The sequence below is a fragment of the Mus musculus genome, chromosome 4 (assembly GCF_000001635.26).
Source record: "Mus musculus strain C57BL/6J chromosome 4, GRCm38.p6 C57BL/6J".
In the NCBI taxonomy this organism is placed as follows: Eukaryota; Metazoa; Chordata; class Mammalia; order Rodentia; family Muridae; genus Mus; species Mus musculus.
This window is the reverse complement of record NC_000070.6, coordinates 76,017,306-76,039,473: the sequence shown is the minus strand read 5'-3', so window position 1 is coordinate 76,039,473 and position 22,168 is coordinate 76,017,306. Positions and strand designations below refer to the sequence as shown.

Sequence of the window (22,168 nt, the reverse complement as noted above, 5' to 3'; positions counted from 1 at the left end):
TTCAGGCCATCTCTAACTACAGCATTCACTGTGTTTTGGAATGGTCGATCTCATTTTTTTTTTATTCAAATGCGTTTCCTCTTCATTTTTAATAGGTATGGCTAGCCATCCTCCAATACCTATCTTGGAACTTGCAGATCATATTGAGAGGTTGAAAGCAAATGATAACCTGAAGTTTTCCCAGGAATATGAGGTAATACACTTTCTTTATGTGACAGAATTTCCAATGTATGCATGCCTTTGTTTTGATGAGAAAAATTAGCAACAGTACTTTTTATTGAAACACAACTCCAAATCTGATACAAATTGTATTAATAAACAATTAAGTCAATATAGTCACTGCATTTTATAGGTATTGTTTTACATTTGCTAGTGGTAAATTGAGTGATATTTTTCTTTTTCTCTTTCTTTTTCATGAAATGTTCTGACTCAGTAAGCTTCTAAGTGTTCCAAATAGGTACAGATTAATTTACTCAGGGTAAGGATCTTCCCTGCAAAAGATACCATCAGAAAGAAGTCAAATTTTATCGGAAGAAAAGTTGCAGGAGTCAGTGTTCTCCTTCTGCATTGGGTTCTGAGAATCCTGCTGAGCCTTCTTGCTGGCCCAGTACATGGTAGATTTCTGAGTACAATGCTTCCCATGGCCTGAAAACTGCACTTATTGAATCACCATTCACTGTGCATAGAGCTAAGATTACCAGAAATGGACCTGTTTCCAAACTGATTAGTATCATAAAATCTCAGAGTCCTCAAAAACTCTGTGTGAATTTTTGATGAGTGTGTGAGAGAAGAGAGAGGAAGGGAGACAGGGAGGGAAGGAGGGAGGAAGAGAGGGAGGGAGGGAGGGAGGGAGAGAGAGAGAGAGAGAGAGAGAGAGAGAGAGAGAGAGAGAGAGAGAGAGAGAGAGAGAGAGAGAGAGAGACTGTGATTGTGATATTTGTTAAGCAGTGTGGCTGTCCATAACGAGTGGGCCTCATGCTGAAACCTGTTTTCACATCACTTCTAAATGAGTATCATTGCAGTTGTGTTTTATGTGTTACAGTGTAATTTCAATCTACCACTAAAAGCTTATCATTGTTCTAAGTAATAGAGGGGTGAGAGCTCTCTGAACTTCTCGGATTCCTTCAGGAGAGTTTCTACTGGTTTGCTTACTGGAAGTCTTAAGACACTCCTCTCTCCCATACCTTTTCTTGGTCTTTCTTGCATCAGGTTCAAAAGTAATTGTTCAAGGTAGTCTTTCTCTATCAGGTTCAACCATCTGTCCTGCACATGCAGTCAGAAATCTCTATGAGATTTACTATTGAGTGTCCAGAGAGCTCACAAATCCCAGACATGCTGTATTCAAGAATGTGGAGCAGGAGGCCCATGGCAAACTATCTACATAACCTTCCTAAATTCTTAACTAAATAACTAATTTTTTCTCTGTCTCCCTTGTCTCTCTGTCTCTTTTTCTCTCTGTGTCTCTCTGTCTTTCTCTGTCTCTCTGTTTCTCTGTCTCTCTGTCTTTCATTTCTATTTAATTCTTCCTTTTTTTAAATGTGTCCCTCCCACAGAACTGGTGATTGAATCCAGGGCCTCATACATACTAAAGAATGCTCTAACACTGAGCTATATACTAGACGTTTATTTTTCATTTTGAGACAGCATCTCACTGAATTGCCTTTCTCAGGCTCTTCTCAACCATAGCTTCCTAGTTTCATCCTGGATAAGCAAGCCATTAGAATTGGGTTCACTGCTACTCTCCATCCTTTACAGTTTGTATATTCTAACATCTTTGTGCTATTTGGTAAAAGACAAAGAGATGGATTTTTTTCCCTTGCAAATGGGCTAAGTAATATGTTCTATTTCTTCTTCAAGCATTCTGGGAAACTAAGACTGGAGTGACTCTTGTTTTTTTGTTTTTTTTTTTTAATATTTATTTATTTATTTATTTATTTATTTATTTATTTATTTAATGCATATGAGTGCACTGTAGCTGTCCTCACACGCACCAGACAGAAGAGGGCACCAGATCCCATTACAGATGGTTGTGAGCCACTATGTGATTCCTGGGAATTGAATTCAGGACCTCTGGAAGAGCAGTCAGTGCTCTTAACTGCTGAGTCATCTTTCCAGCCCCCTTGTCTCAAAGCCCTGTTTCTCACCCTGTCACTGTTCTTCTACTAATGTGGTCCCTCTTGTTAAAAGACTCGGTAGCTTTTAAAACAGCTCCAGTGCCTTCTTATTTGGAGCTTGAGGATGGAAATAGAGTTGTGGCCTGAGAAGAAGGAAATGAAGACTCGTTAAGTGTCGGTTTTCACCAACCAAAACCTTCACCGCATTTGATTGTTAGTGTATTAAGTCTTAATTATTTTTCTATATATTTTCTTCATGGCCCTGCTTTAATTCTTTATTTACAATGATGTGATAGGTCACAGGAATTAAAAATAAAATTTCTCAGCTGATCAAAAAAAGATCACTCCCCTCTCCATCAGCAAAATATTCAAACAGCTCCAGCAAATTTATTTGTATTCACTGAATGAAATAGCTGGCCCCACTTAAATAAAGAAATTCTCAAGCAATATTATATGCAAAGCTAGGCTAATGATCATTTAGATCAGAAGTACTCCTTAAAAGTGGCTATGAACTGCATGCTGGCATTACTGCCATTAGCAACTCCCAGAGTCACCTCAGCCATTGACTTGATAGCCCACACAGAGTCTTTACCATTCATCAGGAAGATGATCTGTGATTAAAGCTCCCTGGGCATGAATTGACTGGACTGTGTTTTAACAGCCATGAAGGAGACACTTAAGTGGTGTACTCATCTCTGGTAATGAGATTAAGACCTTTACATAGAAATATCAGAGAAACACTTTGGGAAGTTTTTTTTTTTTCTTATTAACTACCATGTAGATTTGAATATAGTTTAACTAGTTTTCAGTGGGAAAAAAAGTAAACTCATTACTGCTCAAGCTAACACTAAATTTGTAACAAACAAAGGTTAACGATATGAAAGTTCTTTATAGTGGTTCTGAGGTCAGAAGAGGAGGACACAAATCCAGTTGTACTCAGGTCGCATCACTGGAGTCAATGACAGCTGAGAGTGTAGCCTAAGAGATTTGTTTAACCTCATCTCTGAAGGTCGTTGTAAATGCTTTAAAGTTTCATGTTCTTCTATGAGGAAAGAAAGTCACTGAAATACAAGTAATCTCAATTTAAATATAGCCTCTACCATGGGCAAAATAAAGTCTACTCTCACAGGCAGTGGATTAGTCTTAAAAACATATAGAACTCAAAATAAGTGCAACTATGCAAAATGGAATGGCATTGTTTGGAAGTCTAGCCTGTTTTAAATTTAGATGTCTGGTGGCTGGCACAGTAGACCATGTCAATAATCATAACATGTGGAAAGTGTATGTATATCATACATTTAAGTCTAGCCTGGGCTATATATAGTGACTCTCTGTATTTAAAAGAGAAAATATTTTTTTTCTTGGATTCCATCTTAGATACAGTAAAACAATTGGTAAACTATGCTCATTTTAAAAATAGCGCTTAAACAAATTTTGATAACAGTATTCTGAAATCTTCATTTTGAAAGTTATCACCCTTTGTTTAGGTACACATTCATCACCACTTCTCTTTTTTTAATTAGATATTTTCTTTATTTACATTTCAAATATTATACCTGTTCCTGGTTTCCCTCAGAAAACTCCTTCATCTACCTCCTCCCCCTCCCCCTCCCCCCTCCCCCTGCTCATCAACCCACCCTCTCGTGCTTCCTGGCCCTGGCATTCTCCTATACTGGGTCTTAGAGCCTTCACAGGACCAAGGGCCTCTCCTCCCAATGATGTCCAACTAGGCCATCCTCTGCTACATATGCAGCTAGAGCCATGAGTCCCACCATGTGTACTCTTTGGTTGGTGGTTTAGTCTATGGGAGCTCTGGGGGTACTGGTTAGAACATATTGTTGTTCCTCTTATGGGGATGCAAACCCCTTCAGCTCCTTACATCCTTTCTCAAGCTCCTTCATTGGGGACCCTATGCTCAGTCCAATAGATGGCTGTGAGCATCCACTTCTGTATTTGTCAGGCACTGGCAGAGCCTCTTAGGAAACAGCTATATCTGGCTCCTGTGAGCAAGCATTTGTTGGCATCCACAATAGTGTCTGGGTTTGGTGATTGTATATAGGATGGATCCCCAGGTGGGGCCATCTCTGGATGGTCATTCCTTCAGTCTATGCTCCACACTTTGTCTTGTAACTCCTTCCATGAGTATTTTGTTCCCCCTTCTATGAAGGATTGAAGTATCCACACTTTGGTCTTTCTTTTTCTTGAGTTTCATGTGATTTGTTAATTGTATCTTGGGTATTCAAAGCTTCTGGGCTAATATCACTTATCAGTGAGTGCATATTATGTGTGTTCTTTTGTGATTGGGTTACCTCACTCAGGATGATACCCTCCAGATCCATCCATTTGCCTAGGAATTTCACACCTAGTTTTGGATGTGGGAATTTGAAGCATTTTTACTTGAACTCTTTGCTGAAGTTGTCTTTGTGCTTCACTAACCTGCCTTCATTCTTTCTCCTTTGTTGCACAAGAGAGAGAATATATTTTTAAAGTATATTTCTGAGATGATCAAACCAGCTGTGTATTTCTTAGAATAGTAAGAAATGTTCTTAATGAACTAATTTTAAAATGGAACATTGGGACAATACAGAATAGGTAGTGGTATAAGTGGACCTTGGAAGAATGCTGAGTATTTTGCCAAGGGCAAAATCAAAGGAACGTAGGAAAAATATGGTCTCATTATCACATGAGTGACACTCACATCACCTGGGAATATTAAAGAGTCAGCTTTTTAGTTACTGTCCCAAACTACTGAGTCAGAATCTGCTGTTTAACAAGATACTATGATATCTTTGTGAAAAAATTATGCAGAGAAATTGCATTGAGTAGATTTGGGATGGTATAAATTGTTCATATTAGAGAGTTGAGTGAGATAAAATTGGACCAGACTGGAAGGCCAAGAGTTGTCATTAGCTTCTAGTAAATGGCCAGTGGTAAGACCCAAGTATTCTGATGGTGGACAGAGTGATGATTTAATACAAACAGATCTGCATTTTGATTTGGATACTTTCTCTAGTTGTAGCCTTCCACAGTGGCATGCCTTAATAAATTCCTCATCTATAAATTGCATGGCTGGGGAAATAGGAATGCATGCCTTATGTATAAAACACTGTGAAAGATTATAAACTTGAAGCTTCTGATGAAAAGAACCAATGAAAACCAATGGAAATAATTATATTCACTACTTTAAAAGCATTAAGTATATATTAAATGGTTAAAAGTGTATATTAAGGTTTTGTCATGCCTATTCTGAAGAATTTCATTCTCTTTTTATTAATTATTTTATTTACATCCCAGACATTTCTTCCCTGCCCTCCCCTTCTACAATTCTTCATCTTGAGAGTGTGCAACACACCCCACCCCTGCCCCTGTATCCTCCTTCCCTGGTGCCTCAAGTCTTTACAGGATTAGGTGCATCCTCTTTCACTAAGGCTAGACAGGTCGGCAATCCTCTGCTGCCTAAGTGTGTATGTGGGGGTGGGGGTGGGTGGCTCAGACCAAACTATATGCTCTTGTGTTTGGTGCCTTAGTCTCTGCTAGCTATCAGGGATCTGGGTTAGTTGAGACTGTTGTTCTTTCTATGGGCTTTCTATCCCCCATTCTTTTTTTTTTTTTTAAATATTTTGTTTACATTACAGTTAGTAACCCTGTCCCTCTACTTGAGGCACTACCTGTCTACTGGAGGTGGACTCTAGAGTTCCCCCTTTCACAGTTTCTCATACAACTCCTCCTGCCTTTTGCTTTGAGAGGGTGCCTCCCCCTTCCCGGGAGCCTCAAATCTCCCAAGAATTAGGCACATCTTTTCCTACTGAGGCCAGACCAGGCAGTCCACTGATATATAACTTTTTCTTTAACTGTGTTCCTTTTTTTCATGCAAAATATGTTAAGTAGGTTGTTCATATAGACAGATTTCCTCCATCCCATGAGACAAGACCCCAAACATGCAAGTACTCCAGGAATTCTGATCAAGGTGCTCTAGGAAGATAAAAATAAAATATGACTTTCAATTTGGTTCTCAATTTTTCTGTTTCTCTAATATTGTGAGGCTTTCTATGGACCTGCCAGTAGTATAAATAAGGCTGTTAATAAGGTTTAAAGCTTAGGTCTTTAGCTGGGACAGTCTCCCAGCTACCATTTAAACTTAACATGATTATTCTAGCCTATGACTCAACACTCTAGATACCTTGCTCTGGTCCAGTTTGTTTCTATTGCTCTCTGTGCTAGCTCTCAATTTCCCTGCTTCTGCTTTCTTGTCCCTACATCACTCCTCTGCCTGGAAGTTCCGCCCCCTACCTCCTGCCCTAGCTATTCCATCAAATCTTTATTACAATCAACCAGCAGCAAGATAACCACTGATATATCTCTAGATTGCCTTAAGGCAGATGAGGAAGGACACATATTTACTGACTAGAAAACCCACTGATGGGCTTTAGAAATGACAGTAACAAAATTCTTCCACTTAGCTCCCTGCTAGTACAGAATCAACAAATGAAAATACAGAGACACACCTTCATACAAAGTAAAAACTGCTCACTCTAATACTCCAACTCACAAATTCTAACTCAAGCATATTCTAGTTTTTATGTGCTCTGTGGTCTGAATTGAGGTATTAACCTGCCTTAAACACAGTTAACAGCTAAACCCCTTCAAACTTTCTGAGTTTGTTTATAAGTACTTTTGAGAATTTGAGAATTTTGTTTTTAATTATATATATGAGTAAGGTGTCTTCATGCACACCAAATAAGGGAATCCGATCCCACTACGGATGGTTGTGAGCCAGTATGTGGTTACTGGAAATGAAACTCAAGACCTCTGGAAGGGCAATTGGTGCTCCTAACCACTGATCCATCTCTCCAGCTCATTATTTCAGAGTTTCATTCATGCATCCAATGTGTTTTGCTGAAATCCACCTCTTAAATCCCCCCTTAGCAACTCTTATCATACTCAAGCCACTATATCCCTCTTCAATTTTCATGTGTATTTTTTAATAATTCACTGAGTCTGATTAGTGCTTTCAGTAAGAACATGGTTGTAGTCATTCACTGAAGCACGAGCGACCTACCAGAACCTGCATACCAGAAGAAAACCGAGTCTCCCCCACCTCAAGCAGCCATCAGCATTTCAGCTGTAGGTGGAGATTCACTTACTACGCTGATTGCTGGAATTTTGACTAGTTCATTTTGTGCAGGTCTTATGCATATTGTTTGTTTGTATCTGTAAAAGCCCTGACATGTTCATAAAACATGGTATCACAATAGTCTTCCACAATAGATATTCCCATTGGTCTAATGATAGCATAAATTTTATGGGGGTAACCAACCAATTTCTGGTTGAATTTAAATCCCCTTTAAGATGTTCTCCATACTGCTCTAGTGTTCACATAAGACAGTTGTCAAAAATCTACTTTCACATTTGTTAGTGATAACTCTTTCTATTTGTAGTATTACCTTAAAATATTATATGAAAACTACCTTCCAAAATCCTTTTATTGTAATTAGAAGGTAACAAAAAAAAAATCAAAAAAAACAAAACAAAACAAAAAGTTGATTTCCAGAAGGAAGGCCTTACTACAGTGCAACACTTTTTTTTTCTGACATAAAGTCCAACCCCTCGTTTTGTTACTATCTCAAGAGATGAATATCTGTGATCATACTACATTAAATTTTCCTGGCATTTATTGTCTCTGTGTGCTAAGAATTTCTTCTGGTTCTTATGGCAGTGATCTTTCACCCCCAACCCCATTGTGTCAATAATGATGAGACTCTTAGAAAACTTTACAGATATCAAGCTTGCTCTTATAATTTTAATCACATCATGTATATTATCCATTATTAAATAAACTCTCCATAATGTACTGAAAGAGATAAAAATAATAACATTATTGTTTCCTTGATAAGTACTTCAATACATAAACATATTTCTGAAATATGCAGTGGCATTAAACATTGCTTAGAGCAAAATTTTAAATGTATAGAGACCACACAAACCATGAGATTGAGTAAGCAAACTTGCCCAGTGTCACATACCTACTGTGTGGTAGAATGAAGAGCAAGTTGAATCTGCAATCCAACATGAATTATCTCGAATAACAAACTAAATCTTTTTTTGTTTCTTGTTATGTCCTGATTATAGAGTCTAGGAACCATAACCTCCTAGTAGATAAAAATATTTCTGCTGAAAGCCTGTGAAAATTCTATATTTATTACTTCACCTTTTTAAACTATCAGAATAGTTAGTGGTTTTCCTATGACATGTTGATGATACTTTTTTTTTCTCTAGAGATAGAGAATCCCCAACGGTAAATGTTATATTTCCCCAGAGAAGAGACAAGTATTGTGTACCATCAAAGCAGCCATAAATTTTTCCCCAGAACAAAGTTCTTAGTACATTTGGCCATGCAGCAATACATTCACAGACACAAATCTATCTTCAACAAACCTTTGGTTTTTGTCCGTATATTCATACCTCTCTCTCTCTCTCTCTCTCTCTCTCTCTCTCTCTCTCTCTGTGTGTGTGTGTGTGTGTGTGTGTGTGTATGTGTATGTTCTATATTTGAATCTGTTGGATTTTCCTAGAGGGTAACACTTCTATGTTAATGAATAAATAAAGCAATATATGAGAAATATCTGTTTTTAATTTTTTTAAAGGTAGAAAATTGAAACAAAGGTCAAAAGAGATTAATTGTTGCTGTTGTTTCATATTTTTGAACAAATTGTGTTCATTTATGTAGTGAAATGAAAAATAAATGATTTCATGAACTACAAAGGAATGCAAATGTTTTACTACTGATGTGGATATTTCAGGTTGAGGAAGAAAAACAACTAAATTTCCTAGCCCATTAGTGTGACATTCTCCTAAAACAGGATTGTGAGACAAGATCATTTGCTTTCTACTTACATATAATATAATTTGTCTACTTCTCAAATTAGGTCTTGATCTCTCTCTGTGTGTGTGTGTGTGTGTGTGTGTGTGTGTGCGCGCGCGCGTGTGTATGTATGTGTGACACTTACATCATCTATTTATTGAACCAGAAGCAAAAATAGTGCAACAGAATGGTTGACTGCAAAGGCCTTGGAGTCAGATGACCAGAAATTAGACCTTGATTTAGGTAACATGAAAATAAGCTTGTGCATAAACATACCTCACGGTTGCTGATAGAAAGGCTCAGTTGTGTTAGAAGATATTACTTTTTTCATTACATGTAAGTAGCTTCAATGTTAAGATCACATAGTTATATAAAACACTGAGAAAAAGCATTAATAATATAATTATAAACTTGTCACCTGTTTTAAGATGCCAGTTAATCAGAAAGGTTACACTATGGGAAAAAAAAATCTGTGGAAGAAAATGTTACACTGTTGGAAGAAACCAGTGAGAAACTCTGGTCTCTTCCTATCGCTGGCCAAACCTCTAGGGCTTTGCTGAATCCAGTAAAGCATGATATAATAAGGTAGAAAAGAGAAAACACCATAGGTTAAGCCAGCACCATTAACCATTGCTGTTTGCTTTCTTACATTCCACTGTCATGCTGTGTTCAAACTTCCCTGGTCAGGTGTCAAGGCATCTCAGCATGTTGTTGGCTACATGGTGACAAGCTCCCTATTGGGCATATAACAGATGATTAGCCAAAGTGTGTGTCTGGATCAATTTTGAACTAAACTTACAGTTCTCAAAAAAAAAAAAAAAAAGTAAAATAAAAGAAAGAAAGAAACCTCTTTCTTGTGGTCAAAATTGCTCTTACCAACAACAGGTGCACACAGAACAAAGACTGTCTTGTGTGAAAAGAGCTGCTTTCCCAATCGACATCTCCACCTGATCCATCAGCAGCACAGCCTTATTTTCAGACCCTTTTCTCTCAGAAAATAGACTGTTATTATCTTTAGACCGCACAGGAGTGAATGCATTCTAATGCAGACCCTTTAGATTTAACTCAAAAGTGCCTACTGATTAAACTCCCAGTGTGGCCTTTACAGGGAGGATGGACCTGACAGTTGGCAATCTGAGAAGATGCTTTCTTTGTCCATAGTTAAGAAACAACTTCACCAACCAAGATGTAAAAGGAACAGAGAACCTCCTCCCAGCTGGCTGTCATTCTGCATCTTGTAAATAAATGTAGCAGGACACAAAGACACAGCAGATCATCTTAAAAGCACTATCCAAAATCTGAGGGTTGATCTGTACTGAGTCTTTCATTCTTGCTGAACCCATGCAGATAATAAGAACTCCAAATGCAGTCAGTTTACCAAGCTTCAGAGCTTTCTTCTATTTAGACATTTCAAGTTGTTATTACTAAACCTATATATGCATATGTAATTGTTTCCTTGACAACATCAAACTCTGCATCTTTTAAGCACCTGTAGTTTATTATTTACCTCTGTGGACCCTGCTCAACCCAGGAAAACCTCTCATTAAATTGGTATAGTTGTCTGTTTTTCAGACCTTGTTCTCATATAAGTTCCTCTTTACTGATGGACTGAGGGCTTTGACCACTGCTGGATGTGGTCTAGAGTGGCTTCTATTTGCTCTCATATGGAGTCTAACGTTCTTAAGAAACAACTAATAATAATGTTTCTATAGTTCCCAATGAGGCTTTAACTTCAAGAGAGATACAACAAGACCTGTAAAAGATAAGATTCTTACGGTTTTCTTTTTATGGTTTTGAAATGAAGTTGGTATTTTACAGTCACAGTGTGAGTGAACATTGGGAGAATCAATAGAGCAGGTGTTTCAATAGCTTATGTTATTTAACAAACATTTACTACAGAACAACAAAGGTTAAGATAAGAGTTTTGTCCTGGATGGGTCCATAGTCTCCCAAGAAAACATGAAAATTGATAACTGTAAAGAAATTCTGGGACGTAGGCAAGCGAAGAAATGATTTCCTTGGGAGCCTGTGCCTGAGAGAATCAAAGATGTTGACTTCAATTGTAAGACTTTAGAACAAGAGACATGTATACAAGCCACGGTGATAGCACAAAGCATGACTTGCTTGGGGATTTTCAGCTATGACATGGTTGTAACTGCCATGGCACAGTCATGTTGCTGAGAGGAGCAGAAGCTGGGAAACACCCAGCGTGGCCACCATTTCAAGGTAGGCGCTGAGTAGCCCCCAAAGTATTTTCATGTCAAGGAAACTACTTCTCACTTCTGATCATAAAACAAGCTTTGAAAATACCTAAGGATCCAACCAATGTGTCTGTGTTTCTATCTTCCCAGAGAACAGCTATGTAGGAGAATTTTAGAAATACTGCAATGAGAAGTTGTAGTGGAGATGCTGAGAATTTGTTAGCCAAATCACAAGAATACTATTGCCTATCTCTTCTCAAATTTAAAAGTGGTAGTGGAAGGTTTCTTTATTGTTGTTTTGCTTTGTTTAGCTGAGTCTAAACTGTTTGAGCACAGTATCATGTTTGGGGAGTATATAGAAAATTAGAGAAAATGAGTGAGCCATGGCGCATTGCAAGAATTTACAGATTTGGTTTTGTCTTATTTGATAATCATCACAAAGGCCGCAGTTGAAGTATTTGACCTTAAGTAAAAAGTTCATATATGCAAAATCCTAAAATTTATTATTTCTCATTTGGTTGGTGTTAAAGCTGGCATTCATCAAAGCAGCTTCAAGCCAGAGGTTATGTAGAGCATCAATACTTAATCCATCACCAGTTCCCTAACCCTTTATCTTTCTGATCTTGCCTATTTAAGAGTAATTTTCAAATCATCTTTTCCATTTTAAACTATATAGGATTAATAATAATAATAATAATAATAATAATAATGTCCTTTCTGAAATGCTCTTCAAGGTAGATAGTAGTCATGGGCTTGTCAGTCTTAACCATGTCACTGTTTACTAAGTCAAGTTAGAGTATCAATCACAAACCACATAGTCCGTTGTCTGTTGTCTGGATTATGCTGGAGCCATAACAAATCATTGTCTCTGCTGGTTCATTAAAGAAAACTTAATTCTGCCTATTTCTTTATGATGACTTTACGTTTCTGGGGTGGTCTCATATCTAGAGGTTAAATTCTTTTGAAAAAATTCTTTGTTTCTTTCTTTTTTTCTTTCTTTCTTCCTTCCTCCCTCCCTCCCTCCCCTCTCTTTCTTTCTTTCTTTCTTTCTTTCTTTCTTTCTTTCTTTCTTTCTTTCTTTCTTTCTTTCTTTCTTCCTTCCTTCCTTCCTTCCTTCCTTCCTTCCTTCCTTCCTTCCTTTCTTTCTTTCTTTCTTTCTTTCTTTCTTTCTTTCTTTCTTTCTTTCTTTTCTTCTCTCAGGCCTTTATTGCTACTCCAATGTGTTCAAAGCCAGCCTAAGCAGTATAGACCCTACCTCAGAACCTCCCCTAAAAAATAAATTAAATAATAAACGAAACCAGCAAAACCCATTACACTCATTCCAACTGAACAACTTTTTAGTAGCCATAGGTAATAATTGTGACTGTCCATGAATCTAGCCCACTAGGAAAGCAGAGAAAGAAAGAAGATTGCTTAAGAGACTAGAAAGTGTAGAGACAGAGTTTTGATTCTCAGATGGGGTGGTTAGCACTTACTTGGTTCTCATCTTGACATTTCAGTGTTTGACTAAATCAGCTGGCCTGTGAATCCTAAAGATAAAAACATTTACCTCTCAACATACTTTTTCTCCACAAATGAACACTCATAACCAGGCACCGTAAGATCTAGAATCAAAGAACATACAGTTTGCAATAAAACATGAAGTCATATAACAACACTTAAATAATATTATGCTACTCATCCTCTTAAGGTTTTAAAAACATTTGTGTATGCAAAATCCTCATTTATGTTTCTGTTCATACAAGAACCTCCCAGTGATTTGAAAAGATTAGAGATTTAACTCCAGTGATACAAATTCTGGCATATTTTGATGGCAGACTCTCTTTGTCTTTGCACATCTATTTCTTAAGGTTTGGTGATAGTATATATTTTGCTGAGACTCCAGCTTCTAGTTCCATGTACGTGTGTCAAGTGGCACATAAGGAGCTGGAAAAAGGACAAACGCCTCAGGAGGAGGCGGTTTGGGTGGGAAGCCTTTTGGTCTACCTTCCTGCGTCCCGTATTTAGTTTACAAGATTAGTACAAAATAAGATTTAAAGTGGATGTTGCAGAGATCAGCCTGCCCTTTTGGTTTCCCATTGTGGAGTGCTCTGTCTGCTCAGGGCTGTCTCTACCCAGAGAGCAGAACTGCCCGCCGCAGTGACTGAGGAAGTGTAATTAGTATAGTTAATGAGCGGTGACATGCTGCCTCCCTTTGAATTCAGAGAAGCTAGGGTGCTGTCGCTGGGAAGGTGGGAATTTACCCCCCTTCTCCAAGGAATTAATTGATGTCCTTGTCATCAGGAGAATAAAATTTTCAGACTAATTGTTGGTAATGGTGGATGTTATTGTGCAAGTGGGGCATTGATTTCCTTGTTTCTTTCTTTTCTCTTCTTGCAGTATTGATCCTTGTCACAGCTCAGAAATTCTGCAATAACCTTATAAATAAATGAATGCATGAATGAATAAATAAATAAATAAATAAATAAACCCTGCACATCTAGGGGTTTTATTGCAGGGGCACATAGATTCCAAAGTGGAGTTGTGGTTGAGGATTCTGGGATCGTTTAGTCGAGTCTGTCCCTGGCATTTTGCTAGATGGATGCCTTTACAGATCCTTTTAGTGATGATGCTGAGTTAACTTTCATATTTTCTATCATGTGACAGATGATGTTTTCTGAGTAGACACTCTAGATAAAGGAAAATATTTCTGAGGAAAATACAGTGTATTATAGTAGATCTTAAAATTGTGCTAACTTCTCTTGCCTTTTTTATGGGAATCCAGATTGGAAACTGAATGAGTAATTTGGTGTTTCATCAAAAAATTCTGATTTAACATGTGATTTTTTTAATTCTAAAATATTTATTAAATATATTTTATATGTATGAGTATGTGCACCTCCAGAGTGCAAGTGTCCGCAGAGGGCAGAAGAAGGTACTAAATACTGCACAGTAGGTGGTTATGAGTCACACTGTAGGTGCTAGAACTAAAACTAGATCCTCTACAAGAATAAGTACTCTTAACAACTGATACTGCTCTCTAGCCCCAAAGTAGGGAATTTTTATTAGTAGAAAGAACATAGGCCGGGCGTGGTGGCGCACGCCTTTAATCCCAGCACTTGGGAGGCAGAGGCAGGTGGATTTCTGAGTTCGAGGCCAGCCTGGTCTACAGAGTGAGTTCCAAGACAGCCAGGACTATACAGAGAAACCCTGTCTTGAAAAACAAACAAACAAACAAACAAATGAAAGAGAGAGAGAGAGAGAGAGAGAGAGAGAGAGAAAGAAAGAAAGAAAGAAAGAAAGAAAGAAAGAAAGAAAGAGAGAAAGAACATGAATCAATGAAGTTGTAAGTAAATACTGAATTTGTTTGACATATTTTATATATTCCTGTTTGTTTGTTTCTTTGTTTGTTTGTTTGTTTTGAGACAAGGTATTACTGTGTACCCCAAGCTGCCCTTGAACCAGTTGCTCTCCCCGCTGTTGGATAGGAAGATTGTCTCTTGCTCGATCCAAAACCTCACCATTATCTTTCACAGGCCAGCAACTTCAGTCTCATTCTCCCTCCGGTTTTATTATTAAAACATTTGGATGAAAAGAACACTGTGTTTCCCTAAGACTTCATCTGTCCTTCGTATCAGTTGCTTTTGAAAGAGTTACAGCCTTCCTGGCTTTGCTCCATAATAATTGCCACAGCAACTACCTTCAGTGCCACAGAGCAAGGATTCAAATTGTTGTTAGTCATAGACCAACTCTGGGGCATACAGCTGCTCATTTTTTTTTCACATATCACACACAAGAAGAAAGACCAATTTGAAAATTATTATGTATTTTGTAAATAATCGTAAAAGCATTACCGCCTGCTTTATTAGAGGCCTTTGTGCTTTGTAAGCTAAACACAGCTGATCTCCGGTGGCTACCATTGACTGGCTTCTTCAGATGTGCCAGGAACTTTGTAAGACTCTGGAGTCGAAGATAAATAATGCACACAATCCCACCCCTGAATTCAGTGTCTAATGGCATCTTTATGATTTTGTTTTTCTTTTCATTTTTTTCACTCATGCTTTAGCACTACAACAATAACTAGATTTTGCTAGGTTTCCAATACAATGCAGCTCTGAGTTTTACTTTGATGTAATTAGACTTGGACTTAGTTTATTATATTTCTTATATTCACTGGTGTGGGGTGATGGTTTGTTTTTTTCCCCGACATTCAGGAAGCTCAGAGGTTCAGTGCAGTTAGAGTGGGAACAAAAGTCTCACAGCTGTAATTCAATGTCTGTATTTGCTAATTCCACAGACAGAAAAATACGTTCTTCAGACGTCTACGCTTTTGGAGCCGTCTCAGAGAAATTCATTTTCTCCCCTCATGTTCTGTTACTTGAGTGTATGTAAAATGAGATTAGGGGCGAGCATTTGTTCTTTATTGTGTTTCGCTGGCAGAATTGCTGCTGTTCTGTAGGCTGCGGGAGCGGTTAAGAACCATAGCATTGTATGCTACAATTTCAACCAAATTTCCCCAGCTGGATGAAATAGAGGACTGCAGAGAGAAATGTAGAAACTTCCAGTATCATACAGATTCTTTTATGTTCTATCCACTCTCAAAATTATTGAGTAAGGTGTTCTGCTTGTTTTTAATATCTATCTTGGAATAGGGGAATCTTTCAGAGCATACCATCTTTATTCGTTTCTTTGCCCATATCGCTATTTATAAGAAAGGTTAGCTCCCTTGAATTTTGTTTGCTAGCCTGCTGTATTTTCAACATGCATCTTCAATTTAGACTTAGCCATAGTCAGTACAATAAAATCAGACTATACTAATCTAAATATGTTTAAAAACATATGTTTGAAGTAAAGTGAGATTTTTTTTCAGAATAAAATTGCCATTTGCTTTTAGTTATTCACATGATAATTGGAATTTTTATTTTGTAAAAGGAATTCATTTTGCAATGACATTAAGATGATTAAACAGACATATATACATTTTCTAGGAAGTTTATGACTATTCGGATATGTCCACCTTTGGATCAGAAAAGAAGTGTTTTAATCATTTATCTTTTCTTGGCCTTGTTCCCTTTGTACAAATTTTAGAGACAAGTTTAGCCATTGAATGACTTTCAGTGATATTCATAATAATTGATCTTGAAAAGTTGATAGCTGACAGAATGGATGAGAAGATATTCTGAAGCCTCTTCTAGTCCCTCACTGTCAGGCTCACAATATTTAAATATATTTTATAATTTTTAATGAATGAAAATCATATACATTTATAGGTATTTTATGTTTAGCTTCCCTGAGGTAGCTATTTCATAGATGGCAGAGATATATGATAGGCTGTATTTCTATGTAGGACTTTACCATGAAAGTGAAGGAATAAAGACTTACTAAGTGAAAAGATAAATTTTGTAGTGACACATGCCAGTACTCAGGAGCCAAGCTTGGAGAATACTCATCATTTTGAAATCAACAAGAACTACAGTGTGACACAGGGAGAAAGAGAGAGAGAAACAGACAGAGAGACAGACAGAGACAGAGAAAGAGAGAGAGAATAAGTTACAATAAATTTAAATCACTTTAAGGAAAGAAAAGCTAGACTAAATTTACATGAGTGCCATTGGGATGTACTGTAATGTTACATACGTAAGTAATTCCTTGAGAATCTTTTCAACCAAAGAGTGGACTGAGAATGTAGGGTTTGTGCAAACCCTTCAAGAAATGACAAATTTACAAAAACAGAAATGATTAGAAAATTCTGTCCAGGCAAGGAGTGTTCCAGTGTCAAGTCAGAACTGAGAACCCCCAAAGCAAGCCTGGGTTGACAGGCAGGCTTATTCATCACACCTGATTCTAACTCTCACACTTACTAGTGAGTGGGATGCACCATGAAGGGCACAGCATGGCAATCCCTGACTTCAAAGGATTTTAACTGAGTACAAGCAGTGTGACCTAATCAAACAGGAATGATTGAAAATGCATCCCCTTGAAGAACTTGGCAAAACATCTCAGAGATACCCGGCTCAATGATCACATTCTTTTATCTGTGTTTAAATTTTGGGTGCTGTTTTTGTATCATCTTTGCACGCATAACTGTAACAGTTGTGGGGACTTTGTACATTTCTTTGTTTGAATAATGGACACTCCACTCCCTTGATGGAAAACTGTTTCACGGGAAACATACACATTGAGCATGTAGAGATCTCTCCCATAGCACTGTACAGAACACCTATATATGGACCGTTATGCAGGATGACAACTACCATAATTTTTCTGTATTCAGATTCATTAAAGTGGTTATATGAAGCAACCCCGTTCTTTGTTAATGACAGGTTTATTGAACGCAAGCTTTCAGAAGGCTTGTACCAGAAATCCTATTAAAGTGCTATCCATTAAACCATTAAACTGGTCATTAAAGCTGTTAGTGCAGACTGTTACTCGTGAGTTATTGGTCTCAGCATTCTCAGCGGTTTCTGCCAATACCATTCCATCCCATGCTCTATTATGGCTGTGCTCCCAGCCTCTGTCCTTTGCTCAGAATTTCTGGTGTGTATGAGAGGCAAAGAACAGGAGGGATGCTTTGTTGTGTGGGTAGAAATGAGAGAATAAGACCATGTGTCTTTTTCCTCCTAATTACACAAAGTAAAGATTGTGCTTAAAATCTCATGCTAATTTTCATTTGATTTAACTGAAAAAAAAATTTTACTGATAATCTCCCCATGTGGAAAGCTGTACTTTTGCTTTTCATTACCATAGAATTTTTTGGGAATGAAATGATGTGGTATGGGTATATCATTAGACCAAAACGGAAGAGACATGTGGAGTTAATCTATTTTCCTTACTGTCCACAGTTTTGAAATATGAAATTAAGATTCCTGATAGCAAATTTATAATTTATATATCTGTTGGAAGGCCATAGTTGAGAGCTAGACATCAAAGCCAAAAACTTGCACAGTGACTCATGGAAAACAGCATCATTGTCCAAGTCTGCATTTGATTATCAGCAATAAGAAACAATACCTGTTTCATTGTTTTATGAATTAAGAAAGATTCAGGTATAATGATGAAAGAAGATAGACTCACCACTCCTCATCCTAAAACTAACAATTTCAACTTCTTTTGTGAGTTTGGAAGGGTTGAGCTAGTCCTGTGCTGGCTTTTCAGTACTCCTTGATGGTAAATCCATACAGTATGTTTCCTCCATAGACCATAAAGTCCAGGTGACTCGCCTACAATGGATTGTGCAAAATGCCATCCCAAGTATTGAACTCTGCAGTCTGCTTCTTCTGTCTCTAATGCAACCAACGAAATCAAATGTGAGGTTTTGGAAAGCATCCTAAAACTCAGTTTTCTTCTCATTTTAGAAAGCAGTGGGATGCTTCCAAATTAGAAACTAAAGAACACAGGTGTAACACAGGGAAAATGCTTAGAATAGTATGAATGCCCTGACCCCAGTGATATATTATTGTCATCAGTAAGCAGTAAGCAGGAGAAGTGTGTATGTGTCCATATATTTGTGCTGTATGTGTATGTGCATATACATTTTAACGAAAATGCTGTTTTGCTATCATTTGAATCTGTAGTATCTGTCTACATCAGTAGATAAGTGGCAGGTTTTTAGGCTTTATATTAGTTATACTAATAAACCAGGAGGTTTACCAGCCTCCTATTATATTAAGTTTATTCAAGATTTCTTTTCAAAAATAGAAATTATTCTGTGGTGACTCTACAATTGTCCAGAGCAAAGACTTGTTTTTCACCTTCAAAATTGTAGGTAGAATAGAGTATATGCTGGTGTATTTAAAGTACGGCCTTTGGAAATTGATGTGTGTGCCTGGCTCAGTGTTTGAAGAAGATACATGGTAGGAAAAGTATTAGTCAGATAGGGAAATAAGCCAGACCTTCAGACTAGGAAACAGTACTGATGAGATCTTATTCCTCTATAACTTGATTCTTCATTTTGTAAATGTGAGAATTAGATTCTGGGTATGTCACATTTCACAGTTGCATGATTCCAGTAGCTACCCACATGCACATAGTCCTCTTCCTCCTGACTTTGTCTTCTATGTGCTTATGATTTCCATCTTTCTTATCAACTCCTTAGTATGTGTTTAGACATGGCGATGCATGCAGTTCTTAAAAGGTATGTCAATATATGTTCTCACAAGTACATTGTATTTGAAAACATGTAATTGAATTGTTTGAACAGTGAATACATAAAACAAGCCTGTGCTGCCATTTTTATTGCACTAAGAAAAAGATCTTAAGACATAATTATACTCATCCTTTCCATTAAATTTATAAATACTAGAAAATTTTACATTAGGCAAAAAAGAATGGATGAAGGCTAAATAAATTATCAAGGTATAAGACCAGGAGAGTATCCCAAGTCTTTGTTCCACATGTGGATCTCTATCCAGCTTTATTCACATCAGGTTCCTTCCACCCTCTACCTTTCCCCCAAAAGAATAAAATATACAGTTGGCAGGATGAGTCAGTGGATAAAGGGTCTGACTTCCACGTCTGACAACCTGAGTTCAATCTACCACACACTCACATACCACACACTCACATACACACACACACACACACACACACACACACACACACACACACACACACACCTACAAAAAATAAATAAGTGTAAAAATTAAGGACAGAGAAGTAGTAACGGAAGTAGACTAAAATGCTGACTTTAGAAAACAAGATGTTAAGAAGTAGGTGGTCTGTTCTCTTTCCATTCCTTTCTATGATGAGGTTTCATAGGAACACTGAGTAAAGGTGAATCACTGAGTCAAGTCAGCCACCTTCTCTCCTTATGGATTAAATATTCCATTGTTATACTCCAGTGTTAGGCAAGTAGAGATGTGGGTTCTGAGAGAATCAAAACACAATTTACTTTTCTGCTACCCCCTTAGCTATAACATTGGCTTTGTAAATTGACTCACTATTTAACTAAGCAGGACATCTATCTCATTATACATAGAAGCACACAAACACAGGTTTGACAGTAATGCTATGACATTGATCAGATTTGATCAATGAAAGAAAGCCTCGGCTGACTCTAACCTGCAATGACCATGTAATTTAGTACATGAATTGAAGTATTTGAGAATGAGAGATGGTCCTATCAATAATTGTATCAGGGATACAGATGGAAACAAGGTATATAATCCAAATTAAACTCAGCCTTTATGACAACTCTAGTTGGATATAGTCATTCTATCTGACCAGAAACTGTCCATTCTCTCTGTTGCTCCCAACATTATGACCTGTACTTACTCATTGTAAGATATATGTTTCCACATTTACTGTGTGGGAAACATTGAATTATAACACTGGATAAAATATAAACCCAATCCCAATAGCCTCTATTGATTCCTTTCTAGTTTTTCAAGTGTTAAAATGAAACATAAGCAATGCAATTTCAAGAAAACACTCTTTTTTTTCTAAACAACTTTTCAGTTCAGAAAGAAACGGGGCTCAAACTCCAGATTGTTAGGTTGTGTAAGCTCTTTTAGTTTGCTTATCACGTGTGAGAAGAAAGAAGGAACTCCCGTGTCTTTAGAATGTGTACATTTACAAAAATGCACACACACCATGGAAATGAGGAGCAGTGACCAGCCTGGGGGATTCTTTAATTTGAAGCCCATAGTGCTATGTCTTCAAAGTAACCAGGTTAGCAGCCAGGAGTCAGTGTGTGAGCTCTTCCCAAAGGCACCTGCTGGGAGCTCCCTTCTCCACCTGATAGTTACAGAGTGAGGTAAGGAATTCTTTCAGTGGTAGTTTGTAATTCTCTATATTACTGCCATGGACAAGAAGGAAGCATTGAATTTTTATTTTCTGATCCAGAAAACAAGGTATTGATTAAACATTAACAAAAGTCTTATTTTTCAGTTTTGAAGTTTATCTGTTTTTTATGAGAAAGGATAAATGATTTAACACAAAGCAAAAGATAATGAAAAAAAAAACCTTCCTAATAAATGGCAAGCAAGAACAATACTGAAAGGCTAAGGTGCATTTTGACTCCATGATGCAAAGTAAAATAGACTGATGTTTCCAGTCCCATTAGAACATTCTACATTTTATGAACAATTAATACCATTGATAGAGTCCGCTAATGTCTTTTACAAACCTCATTATGGTTTGTATCTGCTAGTTTCCCTTAAAGTGTTGTATGTTCCTTGCTTTAATGATATGAATCACAGTAATCATGAAATCAAGACATCCATTCATCATTGCTCTTCCCTTTTACAGTCTACTAATGTTCTGTTTTTTAAGAATGGGCAGGTCTCCATTATCAAGTAGAAACAGAAAAGTAAGCAACACATGTAGGGACTTGTGCTCTGTTTTGTTATCTCTGCCAAAAAGTAGATGAGTTCCAAATGATAGAGCTGGACATGTTGTTACATAATAAATAGAGGGGCAGAAATGGATTGCCTTGCAGCAATAACAAAGCAACTCCCTATCTTTTATAATTCCAAGTGAAAGTAGAAACAATTTCCTTGAAGGGAAAACAAATACTGCTAGCTTGCTGAGGCTGGGTAGACAAAGGCTGTTCTGACCCCACTCAGTGGATACATGTGGGAGAGAGATGTGCTCCTTTTCAGTTAAGACTTAAAACGCATGCTTTGCCCTTCATCGTTGAGGGTGCATACAGAATCACCAATATTAGCAAGCGGTGCATAGCCTATTTATTTAGTACCCAAACCTGGGTACCTTCAGGAAAGGAAAGATACCTATATGAATTGGTTTAATAATGCACGTGGATTATATTTAATAAATAATTATTTTTCTCCAATCAGAACACAACTGTCAATCCACAGTGTTTCTGAGAAGCATGCCCCATTTTAATTAATAACTATTTTAGTTGTTCACAGATCAGGTATCTCATTTAATAAATCTTTATGGTCACCTCTTGTCAATTTAGCCTACTCTAGCTCTTTACTCAGAGAAGATTAAGTAATTTCTGACAGACTTTTTATGCCTAAAAGCTGTGTGCAAGTCATTTAAGTTTTTTT

General features: G+C 37.3%; 1 protein-coding gene across 52 annotated transcripts in view; it reads left to right on the top strand.

Moving 5' to 3' along the window:
- The window catches only part of Ptprd (protein tyrosine phosphatase, receptor type, D), a 2,270,506-nt gene that overhangs the window by 2,172,269 nt on the left and 76,069 nt on the right, over nucleotides 1-22,168 (top strand). For 51 of the 52 annotated variants that reach the window (XR_003954893.1, NM_001352630.1, NM_001352628.1 and 48 more), the window contains one exon: nucleotides 96-193. The exons of the other annotated variant lie outside the window; for it this stretch is intronic. Coding sequence is in view for 50 of the 51 variants with exons in the window: in NM_001352630.1 (NP_001339559.1) it covers nucleotides 96-193 (98 nt within the window). In the remaining variant the exon portion in view is untranslated. The remainder of the gene's footprint in view (nucleotides 1-95; nucleotides 194-22,168) is intronic. 52 annotated transcript variants of the gene reach the window in all.